Source organism: Acanthisitta chloris, unplaced genomic scaffold, assembly GCF_000695815.1.
Source record: "Acanthisitta chloris isolate BGI_N310 unplaced genomic scaffold, ASM69581v1 scaffold8680, whole genome shotgun sequence".
Taxonomy (NCBI): domain Eukaryota; kingdom Metazoa; phylum Chordata; class Aves; order Passeriformes; family Acanthisittidae; genus Acanthisitta; species Acanthisitta chloris.
In genome coordinates, this window is record NW_008651045.1 from 4,988 (window position 1) to 17,617 (window position 12,630).

A 12,630-nucleotide genomic window follows, 5' to 3' on the forward strand; every position below is an offset into this window, starting at 1 on the left:
GCATCATCATGAAAACATGCTTTTACTTATTGCAGAATTTGTTCTTAAGTGCTGGCACCCGTGCTGATTTAAATAAGGTAATTAATTCCCAACTACTAACTAACATTAGCAACCCTCTTCTCATTAAACTTGATGCTGCTGATATCAGAGATATTCTGTAACATCCCAGTGTTCCATGAAAGGAGCTGCTGGTGACATGGCTCTGCAGGGAGATTGCTAAATATATTCCTTCCCAGCAAACAGGAATATATCTCTCTTTTATGGTAGAAACTAGGTAGCTGTGTGTCATCAGTACTTAGTATTTCTAGACTTTAAACCTGTCCTATTTTTGTGGAGAAAAAGTGGTCATACACTTAGATAGTGTAAATAATTACCTTTTCTTTCAAGCTCTGTGTTTGCAACCCATCCTCAGAGCCAAAACTAAGTGTTTCCACAGCTGTTGTTAGGAGTTCACCTGGGCAGGCTTGGGCCCATACATTTTTGATCTGGATGTACTAATTGCCTGGGCCATTAAGATAGTTTTCAAGCTAGTTTTTTACTTTAGCTCTCCAGCTTTCAGAAGAAAGGGGAAAATTTTATGTCTCTGTACCCTCACTGAAAATGGGAATAGAACACTCTTTTGTCTGCTTGGTATGGAAATCCCCAGGAACCGCTGTGTGTAGTCTACGTAAGAAACAACCTGGCTGAAGTTGCGGTCAGAGGCACTGATCTCACTGAGTGCAAATATCTCCTCATAGAGGACAGTGAATTGCAGCCACAGCCCCTCCTAAACAGACCTTCTGAGGAGTTACTGAACCTCTAAAACAGCCTGCTTGGAAAGAAGCAGTTTAATGTCCTCCTTTTACCCAAGGGGGAGGGGAAAATAGGTATTTTAAAAGCCAGATTTAGTGGAAACACCGTGCAGATTTTGCTGTGAAAAAAGAGGAAGCTTCTTGATCAGGCTCAGCAGAGGGTTTAACCCCAAGTTTTGTTCTGTTTCTGCAAAACCTTCCCAGCACCTGACCAGCACATGAAACTGAGTATGTCTGTGCCATTTGTACATGCAATAAATGAGGAGCTTTAAAAATTATCCCTAAGTTGTGCTTAATATTAAGCACTCTGAAGTTAAAAAAAAAATGCAAGGAATGCTGTTGGTTTTAATTTTCTCAACTTGTTTAAACAAACAAACAAGTGTTACACTTGCAAGTTCTCTTGATGATCAGCAGAGCAATGTATTTGTAAGGAAAACAGAGATCCTTAGTTTTGCAAGGATATGAGCATGAGAGAAATCACAAGTTATCTCACGATGCATGCTGGTGTTGCAAGAACTGACTGCACTGTCTCTGCTTTTGTTTGAAAGGAATTAACTGTGGATGGCACTGTGTGAGGACACAAATAAGGAACCAGCTTGGCAGAAATTTAGCAAGAAGATTTGTATTGTTTCATATTCTTCTGCTTCCGCCATCGGGGCAACAAAAAAGATGCTGTTGTCAGTGAGACTCACTTCACAAATGGCATGTGACAGAAAATCAACGAACAGGATGAGCAGCCACTCATGTTCTGGTCTGGAGATTTATCTGCCCTGGGGTCTTTTAGTTCAGTGAAACTGTGTGAAGTGGTGGGTTAAATGATACTTACTACTTCGCTTCTAGGGAGAATTAAACTAAATCTGGTTAAAGCCACTTAAATCCTGTATATGAGGGCCCAGATTCATGAAGGAGAGACCAAAGGATATGAAGATCTTTTGCATCAGAGGCTTTGCCCATGGGCATGCCTTTACCCTACTGCAGTTATGTAGCTCTCCAACAAAGAACCAGCTTGCATTACACCAAGGGCCAGACTAGCTTGAGTTAGGGATAATTGCCATGGATCCACTGTCAGGCAGCCATTTAGCAGCCCAGAGTAACCTGTACTTGAGCCTAGAGACTATGCCTGTGCTGTCACACCTGTGCTTTCTTTAGCAGGGACCCTAGGATTTAGCTGAGAGCTGCTCCTTCTGTATTCCTACCAGGGCATCCAGGAGGTGAGAGAGGCCACAGGCCATATAGCAGTATCATCACATACAAACCTACATCTGTTTCAGGAAGAGTTTCAGGATTACAACTAATTATTAAAGATATGCAGACAGCTTAGCAGGGAATTTACAGGTGAATGTGGAGCACCCTGGACTTCTTCCCCTTGGAAGGAGATGCCACACTGCTGACACTGGATTGTGGTGCCAAGTAGCAGCAGAGCCCAACGCAAGACCTATCCTGAAGCATTTGTTTTCTCCAGAATTGGAACTGAGCCTGAACTGAAACTTGAAAATTTTCTTGAAATGTGAGTCGAAGGAGCGTCTGTCACAGCTGAGCACCATCACTAAAGCAAAACCCCACGGTGCTCAGACTTCCTGCAGAGAGGGGAATTTAAATCAGCATAATTTGCATGCCAGCTTACCAGAAAGAAGACATGAGATGTGCAGGTTCGTGTATTTATTAACCACTTCTCACTGTCTTCCACTTCAAAATCTTTTCTGCCACATCTTCTGGATGGTTGTCACATGAGACATACCACCAACAGGGAGTTTATGTCAGTGCCTGCAGCCCTACTCTGGGTCTATTCACCTTCTCTATCTGGAATAGCCTTCCTCTTGAAGGTGGTATACTTTTGTTTTGCTCTATTTTGCTGTTGCTTGCAAAGCACCTGGTGTTGCAGGACATCACACAGGCCCTGTGATCCTGGCTCCTGCTTGCTTGCTTGCTGCCTTGGTGGGCAACAATGGGAAGCTGTGCCTGTGGGTCAGCCTGGAACAGGCAGGATCAGACCTAGCTCCTCATTCCTCTCCCAGCCTCCCCAGGGGACACTGAAGGCTCCCCAGAGGAACCCAGTTATTGTTCCAGGATTTTTTTTTTTCCCAGTGAAAGTGTTTTGCAGCAGGGCACACCCTGGGAGCAGCCTCTGATTTGCCCTGTGCTAGGTAATGCATGTGAGCAGAAAAATGATGGTATGAGACATCCCTTTGCTATCGAGAGAGCTTACCAGGAAAAAACCCCCCATCTGTGCTTGAGCCACCTGAACCATGCAAACCACAGAGTAAACAGCCTGTGACAGGTCTAACCAGGCTGGGGGTCCTGGGAGCTCACAGCCTACCTCAGCCTACAAAAAGCCCAAAGGTTAATTATGGGTGTAAAGACCAAACACCTGCAGCGACTGTCCCCCCTCCTCTTCTATTCATGTCTGTCTTTCCCAGCAGAAAGAAAGAAAGAGAACTGAATTACAAATTGCCTTTTTGTGGTTTTATTTTTCCACTGCACTGACCCAGTTACAATGATCTTTTGGATTGCAATTTAAGGTAGGGCCGACAGCTAGAACAAAGTAACATAACAAAGCCCCCTGGAGATGCACAGCTCTGCGCTCTTCAAGCAGATGCTGCAATGACATGTTGGAAATGAGTACCAGGGAGAAATCAGTAGCTCACTGACTGCCAGCCACCAGCCACAGCCACCTCTGGGTTGTATGTAGCAGGTCTCAGCCTTGATAGCTGAATTTTGCAATGACATGATGGGAATGAGCCCCGACATTTCAATTTATTGAGGAGTTTCTGAAGCAGTGGACTTGGCTGTGCTCTGTTAACAGTTGGACGCTATGATCATAAAGGTCTCTTCCAGCCTAAACGAGTCTACGATTCTCTGGACACAAAAGATGGAAAGATTACCCCCTAACCTGTGCTTTCTGAACACCAACATTTCTAAATAGATGTAAACAACTGCTTTCAATTGTTTTGACCAGGTTCTGAAGCTCTGGAAATATTTGCTGCAAATGTTCGCTTCAGCACCAAGAGCAGGTGAAAGGATCAAAAGCAGCTGGAGCCAGAGGGTGCCACAAACAGACATGTAGCTGCAAACACCTTTGCCACCTTTAAAAGTTGCTACCTACATTAAATTGTCTTTGCTAATGAATTTGCTAACTCCATTAATCCTAGCATGGGCTGGGGAGGCAAACTGCATGCTGCATAAGTTTGTGCCCTGAATAATTCCAGGGAAGGTGCTTTGAGTCAGCAAGCAATGAGCATCCAGAGGGAAACCAGAGTATGAACATTGGCCACTTCCCCATGGGGAAGGTTCGTCTCCATCCAGCTACTGCTGTGATAAGAGCTTTGGCTTTGTGAGGTGACTTCTGGGTTACATGACCAAGGGGTCTAGAGGAAAGGTCTGGGCTAGCTGAAGGTCTCTGGCACCAACAATGTATTGTCCCTGGGCTTCATTCCCAGCCACTAGCACGGGCGGGCTGGTGCAGAACATGTTGAATACTTTAGATGCATGTATCTTGCATCAAGCCAATCAAACTCAGCTGCCTTTTGTGGTGGCAGACTGACTAGAAAAGCAATCTGCAGCTGGAAAAAATATTTTCTTGTTTACCGTGGCATAATGATCTGCTTTGCAGGCCAACAGCAATGAGCATCGTGCCTAAACTCACAGGTAATAAAAGAAGTTGCAGGCAGAGATTAATCAGTTGCTGCAGAAGGTGCAAATATCTTAAGACTCCAAACTACTATTAAAGGCAGGTAGTTTTCCTTTGAAGTTGCTAGATAATTTAAGAGACACATTTCATTTTTTCTCATGAATCTTTTGGAAGATATGTCGCTTGCATATTACAATATTTTTACATGGGCACACTAGAGAGTCTGTATCTTGCTAAAAATGAGATCTCAGTGACTCTAGTACATCAAAGGATTTAATCAGCACAGTGCCATAGAGAAGCTGAAGAACTAATGTAAGCTAAATGTAAATTTGTAAAATGGAAATAGCAAAATAATTCAAATCAGCGACATCAGTTTCTTTGAGGTTTGTTCATCTTCCGGCCAGAGTTGTTTCAAAGAGTTGAGGTTTTCATTAAAGGAAGAAGAAGAAGAAGGAAAGAGTCACAGTTCTACTTCAGAGCTGTTTCAAATCAGTTTTCCTATCTTTCCAGGCTACGGAGCCTCCTTACTGACTGACTAACCATCTGGCTGAAGATGGCAGTTGCAAGCATAGTGAGTATACAGCTATGTTACTGTTCATCTCTCTTTTCCTTTCTACCCTCTTTGCCTCCATCAGTTTTCTGCCTTTCTCAAGCCAGTGGTGCCATCTTACCATGGTAGTAACACAAAGCCGCCTTCCCCACCTCTTTCCAGGTTTGGCATTTTTGCATTTTATCATGTATTTGAAGCTGCCAAGCCAACCGTGTTTCAAGTGATCTGACAGAGATGATGCTTTCACCACCTGCCATTTTAATAACTGAAGTTGGCCGCAGGTGGTGAACTGCTCTTTTGTAAAGTGCTTGTTACTCAACGGGTCATTTTTGTAAGTCTCTGCTGTGCTGTACACTTCAAGCAGTCTGAAATGTGCTCTTTTGCGGGAAGCCTTTGCCCTTTCCCATTTAAATGGAATATATTGAGCATTTTCAACTGTGTCTAGGGGAGACGGGCAAATTTATGCTTTACTGATCCACCTCTCAACAGAAATTTACCAAATGTCCTGTTGCAGGTCACCCACACTAGCAAGACCAGCCTGGATTACTACAGGAATGACAGCATGGTGCTATCCCTATGTGGAAACCCAGTGAACAACACAGACTTCATGTGTGACAAAAGGCAGGTCAGGCAGTTCATTCAAGCCTTCCTACCAGTGTGTTTCTGGCTCATCTTCTCTGTGGGCACAGTGGGAAATACCTTGGTCGTGATCGTCTATTGCAAATACCACTTCAGGAGGAGCGTGACGGATCGGTACCTGTTGCACCTAGCCATTGCAGACCTGCTCCTCCTTTTCACCCTCCCCTTCTGGGCCAAGGCTGCTTCCGATGGCTGGGTCTTCAAGGACTTCATGTGCAAAGTTGTCAACAGTACGTACAAGATCAACTTCTACGGCTGCAGCTTCTTTCTGACCTGCATCAGCTTTGACAGGTACATCACTATTGTCCAGGCGATAAAAGCTAAAGCTTCTAAGCGACGGCGGCTCCTGCGCAGCAAACTCCTGTGCTTGGCTGTCTGGCTGACGTCTGTCAGCCTGTGCATCCCAGAAATTATATACAGCCAAAGCACACAGGTGGGTGACATAACAGTTTGCAAAATTACATACCCACCAAACGTCACCATGATCTTCACAGTTACTGTCCTGGCCTTGAAAGTCACAATTGGGTTCTTCCTCCCGCTCCTTGTCATGGTTATTTGTTACACCCTTATCATCAACACCCTGCTACAAACCAAAAGATCCCAAAAGCAGAAGTCACTGAAGATCATCACCATGATCATCACTGCTTTCCTCCTCTCTCAGTTCCCATACAATATTGTTTTGCTGGTCAAAGCAATCAATACCTATACCAGGGCAGCATGCAATTGTCAGGCTGCCAACCAGCTGGACATTGGGCTGCAGGTCACCCAGAGCATCGCCTTCCTGCACAGCTGCCTCAACCCCTTCCTCTACGTCTTTGCTGGTGTGAGGTTCAGGATGGCGCTGGGCAGGATGATGCAGAGCAGTGGCTGCTGCCAAAGGAAGGGCCAAGAGCAGTTCTCCTCTGCCTGCAACAGCCAGGAGCCCAGCTCCAGCTGCTCCATTGCCATGCTGGGGAGGCAGCGGGTGAAGAACTCTCTGATCCTCAGCACTCAGTTGACCTCCTCTGTTATGTCCCCTCCTTGCCAAGGCCTCTCGTAAGTTAGTCCCCACCTTCTCCTCTTCAGTGGAGCTCCAAACTGTATACCTGTCCCAGAGGAGCAGGAAGGTTTGGGAGCCCCATCTTTGACGTGCAGGACCCAACGAGGGCTTGCTGGCTGAAAGGACAGACCTTAGGCAAAGGGCAGCAAAAATGGAACCAGACTTGCTATAAGCAGAACTGACAGAGGACAAAAGCTATTTTTGTGACAGCGGTAAATAACCAGCCTGTCTGCAGCTCAGACCACAGCCTGAAATAACAAATCTCACAGGGAAGTGATAAACCCAGCTACAGCAGCAACAGAGACAGGTGAAGCAGGATGGACCACTCGTCCTGTCCATTGGAAGCAGCAGGAGATGGTTCAGCCCACATGTGCTGTCATGCCAGGGTCTCCGGTGGAGGTGGCTGGACTTGGGAACCCGGCCAGACTCCAACACCAGAGCCCCTCACCTGCAAAGGGGAACAGACTTTAGCTCAGGCACTGGCTTATTGCAACAGGCAAATGCTGCTCTCTGTGCCTGTGCAAATGCAACTCTGGCTGCACAGGTGGTTCTTGTAAAGAAAAGCCAGTCATCTATAATGTGGTCACTGCAGAATGTGGTCTGTCTTTCTCCTATAATTTAGCTGTGTGATGTAAGGTGAAATTGGGTACAATTTATTTGCTATGGCTCCTATTTTGATACTGGAAACTTCACAATAAAAATTCAAGGGCATCAGAAACACTGAGTTGTCTGTCCCGGGGATAGTTGCAGTGTGGTGCTGTAGTAAACCAGAACACAAAAGCCAAACCCATGGTTCAACACACTGTTGTTGTTGACACTGTTATGTGCCAATATTTTTGTTAAAGGTGAGAATTTAGCCTGGGGCCAGTAAGAGGGAGATTAACTATGTGTGAAACCTAATGCAATTTGGAATGAGACTTCAGGTTGGTGGAGGCAGCACTTCCCAAAGTGTTGTGCTGCAATGCACCCCACAGCTTCTGTGGGGCTTTCAGCATGCTGGTGTTGGTGCCCTAACACTGCCCGAAAACCACAGGGCATTGTGTGGCCATTCCCCCTCTTTCATCCCCTTGCAGGGACGTGGCATTGCCTATCCTGCCTGACTGCAGCCTGCACCTTCCAGTCTTCAATTGCAAGTTGTAGTGCTCAGGAGACTGTTTTAAATAATCTCATTTAAGCTGGCTTGCCTTTTGGTAATTATTTCTTCAAGGAAAAAGAAGTGTTTTCCTTGTGCATTTATTATTAAAGCATGTCGATAAACAAGTGCTTTCTGCAAAGTTTGGTGCTGCTTTTCTAGCTAATAGGCTACACCTGGACACATGGAGTCCTAGTTTCATATATATATATTAGGATTTGGGGGGTTTTATTTTTTTACCTTGTCCTTAGGCAAAAAATAAATGGTCAAAGATGTACATATTTTTTACTAGATAAGTAAAAGAAGGGTTTGGGGTTTTTTTGCAATTTGTGTCAAGCTCAATACAAATAGAAGGTGAAATTCTGTTAAAGAAAGGCTCTGCCACATACACCAGGGGGATGAACTGGTTGCCCACACATCCTTCCTGAGTTCGGATCTGTATGCATAACCTGTTTTCAATGACAGGATTTACCCCTCTCAAAAAACACCAAATGAAAACTTTGCTACCAGGGTTTACTTCACATACATAATCCTTGGGGTGTGGAAACCACAGCTGAGAATGCTGCAGGCACCAGAGTGGATTTAGGCTCTCGAGGAAAGGAGTAGGGTGCGGTTTTGGGAGGAAGGAATATGCTGGGGCCAGATGCTTTCCCTCAGCACTCCAGGGCTGGGGGTGAGGGTGCTCCTACCCAGAAGGTCCTTCTGGCCCCAAAAAGAGCTCTTGAGTTATATAAAGAAACAAGCATGCAAACCTTAGCTACTGCCAACCCATGGTCCTGCCTGGCAGCCTCAAGCTCCTCTTGCCTGCACAGCATCTCACCAGCCCCAGTCACTTTGAGCCATCAGGACACAGTGGTATTTCTTCTAGCTCGAGGACTGGCTCACTTAGTACTTAACTCTGCAGTTGCTCTGTTGTACTGTACTGACATGGCCTTTCTCCACCAGTATGACAAACTATTTTCTATTTCCCTTATTTTGTAAAATTTTTTCCCACTTAGATCGTACAATCATCAGATTTATCTTCCACACAAAGCTATCTCTACAAGGCAGAACAGGGACACATATTCTTAATGGTAAAGAATTTTATTTTTTAATTCCTGAGGTTAAAAAAGAGGGGGGAAAAAAAGCATCAAGAAACATTCCAGTACACAACTGTCTACATCTCTGTAACTGTACAGACACTGGTATACATAATTTTTACCATATCTGGAGCAGAAAGTTTGATGATGTGAACCAGGTTTGCAATTCTTTGGCAGTTAAGACCAAAAGATGCTTCTGAACAAGTTACAACCTCAGTGATTGAGCATAATTAAAACTGTAGTGCAATTTCAATTTTAGGAAATGAACAAAGTCAGGCTTTTGTAGCTTTGCTGTTCTGTAGCATGGAACAGTTTTGTGCAATACATCTCTGTTACTTTTCATAAAGCAACACTGAGTAACTTTGAGTAAAGGAACACTGTCATTTTCTTTAAAAAAAACTACATTCTTTCCTTCACATAAAATTCTGCATAACAATCAATCTTACCTCCATACCTCCTTACCCTTTCCAGCACCCAGGAAAAACACATGGTGGCTTATGCTGACCACTATGTACAATCTCTGTCCCATGATTGTGACAATCTATTAAATTAATTTCATGATCATTTTTAAATATTTCTTTTCTCTTAATTGCAAAAAAAAATAATAAAAAATTCAACAAATCACCTGAGCACCTGTAAATAAACCTATCTGTCAGCATTGCTGGCACAGCTGACATGAACAAGTGCTTCACGAACGGAGGTATAAAATGCTTGAATAAAATAATCTCTTGTACAAACCTGCACTTGTGCAAAGTCCTTTACTGGGCTTCCATGGCTCCAGTCATAAACTGCCTGGGATGTTCATACAAAAGTTCAACAAATCACCTGAGCACCTGTAAATAAACCTATCTGTCAGCATTGCTGGCACAGCTGACATGAACAAGTGCTTCACGAACGGAGGTATAAAATGCTTGAATAAAATAATCTCTTGTACAAACCTGCACTTGTGCAAAGTCCTTTACTGGGCTTCCATGGCTCCAGTCATAAACTGCCTGGGATGTTCATACAAAAGAGCAGTACTAATGTGAGGGTATTTTCTGTCTTCTCTGCACTGTCTCTGAGGCAGAAAAGACTAGACCTCCGGGATTTCCGTTCTTGAGCAGCTGCTTTGAACAGCTGCACTCCTGCCTACTTGTTGTACCTTACCAGTCTGAGTATTTAATAATCTGAAATTTCTGCTCTTTAAATACTCTCCTTGGTTAGAAGCAAACCTCTTCTTGTCATCTTTAAACTCCAGGTTCTGGCTTCCACTCTTAGTCCTCTTTCAGAGAGAGAAAAAAGCCATATAACTACTCACGAGGGGCAGCAAAACCTGAAGAAAAGGTACCATAAAGATACAAATGCTAAATGAAAACAGTCCAGTGACTTTATTCTCCTCTCAAACATATGCTTCAGCCAGTCTTAGGACTGCCTACATGGGACCTGCAGGGAAACATCTGGCTTACAAGATGGAGACAATTACTGTAAGTTACATAAACAGCCGCTTAAAAATATTTGTTATTAGGATGAAAAAAATGTTAAGAACTGGATGTGGGAAAGGAAACAAAGAGGCAAGTCTGTCAAATAATTTTGAATAGAGAGACTTCAAACAGTTTTGAGCAAATATGTCATATTTTGGCCTAAGATACTTGACAGTGTCCCTTTACCTTACATTTGGCATTTTAAGAAAGGTATCCCAGTAAGATTAGTATTCTAAGTAAAACAACAGCAAAATGCTTTTAAAAACCACACCTAAAAGCGTAAATGAAAACTGCAGCAGACTTCAGTAACAGCTCAGTGAAATTGCATAGCGTATGGTACACAGTACTCCATTTTTAAGCAATAAATAATCTCTTCCTGCCTAATTAAATATAAAACATAGCTTCAACACTGAAATGTGCTGTAATTCGTGAACCGATCAGTGTGCTGTTTATTGCCTATGTCCATCTCATTTTCATGCACAGAGCCAGATAAGGGTTTAACTGCACTGCAGCTCTCAGGAGGAGGAGTAAACCAGCTGGCACCTCCCACTCACCCCTCTGCCTGGCAGAGGCTGGAGGGCACACCACCCATACAGGGAAGAAGGTGGCTGAGGGGAAGGAAATGCCATTGATGAGCTAGACAGCTAAAATCTAGGTGCTCCATGAAAAGCAGTCATTACTTCACAATCTTTTTCAAGATGACTGTATTTATATTTTGCTAACAACTGGAATGAACGATGAGCAACCTTTAGCTTTATCTGTAGTATTCTTTACTTTCCTGGGATCAGAAATTTCCATCTCCTTCAGCTGCTACTATGTACATGTCTAACACTTGTTTTGTGATCTCCATCTTTTAAACAACCAGTTTTTTTGGTGTAGGAGATTACTTATGGGTAATGTACTGGACCAGCAACACAAACACCAGCGGGACTCTCCTGACTTTCTTCCCCAGCTGAGCTGATCTCTCCAGCTCTCTGTTTTCACACTTAGAAGTTTGTCCCTTTCCCATTCCCTAAACCATTTGGTTCAGCTTGTGCTTGTTCTTTTTTCTTCTTTCCACTTCTTTTCTCTCTCCCACCAACAACCCCTGCATACCAGCTACAGCTGGCCACCAAGTCTCTACAGGGTTCCTGACAGGCTGTGCTGGTCCTCTACCAACTGTTCACTAAAACCTTCCAGGTCTGAGGTTCCCTTGGGAGAAAAGTAACCTGATAAATCAGACACACCTACAATGAGAAGGGCTGGCTGGGAGGAAAGCTTTACTCCTGCCAAATGTTTTGCCATTCCATCACTGGGAGAAAGCTTTTCTCCTGCCAAATGTTTTGCCATTCCATCAGACGACAGGATTTTTATACAGGAAAATCTGCTTTCAGATATTTTGACAAAAACTTGAAGTTCCGTATAGAAAGCAGATGGTTTGCATTGACAGGAAAATCTGCTTTCGGATATTTTGACAAAAAACTTGAAATTCCGTATAGAAAGCAGATGGTTTGCATAGAAATTTTGTAAAAATGAGAATCCAGTCTTCCCTTAAAAGGCAGTGTTTACAGCAAGCTCTGTCCCCAAATTCAAGAGGGAAAGTTAGTGGTTGGATAGGGCAACCAGAAGGGTTAGGAAAGGAACAGAACACACTAAACCCAGGTGGAGAGCTCACCAGGCCTGGATGTGCATTCAGTTTTGGATGGACATTTTGAGACCGGTTCAAACATTACTGCTGCCTTCCACATGGTCTAGAGAGAGAGAGGGAGAGGGAGACTGCTGCTCTCCTCAGAAAACTGTGCTTTCCTGTGAATGCTGAAGACTAAGGTGCTAAGTGGTCTAGAGAGAGAGAGGGAGAGAGAGACTGCTGCTCTCCTCAGAAAACTGTGCTTTCCTGTGAATGCTGAAGACTAAGGTGCTAAAGCAGGAAAAAGGAATTCTCCTCTTCCTAATATGACACAGTGAGCAGTACTGTATTCTACAGAGATTACTCCTCATTCTGCCACTGGTACTCACCATAAGAACTGGTTTCAGTGGACCAATGTACAGAGTACAGTGAGCAAAAGTGAAAGGAGTTGACCTTCATGTTGTATTGTTTTGTAACTGGTATTCAGTGGCAAAGTGTTTGTAAAAGCCAGTTAAAACTTACCGAATCTTAGCTCAAAATGTAAAAAAATTCCTATGCTTGCTGCTTATAAAAGTTGGAAAAGATAAAAAATTCTAGATGGATTACAATATATGCCTGTGAAGATTGAAGTATTGCATAATTGCTGTTCTGACTGTAAGACCAGTACAGCAGAACAGAAATAGTTTCATTTATGCCGCAGTGAAGA

The 12,630-nt window shown here is 43.7% G+C and overlaps 1 protein-coding gene across 1 annotated transcript; it reads left to right on the plus strand.

The window, feature by feature from the left end:
- The first annotated feature begins 4,972 nt into the window (after window positions 1-4,972).
- On the plus strand, window positions 4,973-6,647 carry CCR9 (chemokine (C-C motif) receptor 9). The gene is made up of 2 exons (XM_009071460.1): window positions 4,973-4,990; window positions 5,484-6,647. Exons 1-2 carry the CDS (start codon window positions 4,973-4,975, stop codon window positions 6,645-6,647), a joined length of 1,182 nt encoding a protein of 393 aa, XP_009069708.1.
- The last annotated feature ends 5,983 nt before the right edge of the window (window positions 6,648-12,630 follow it).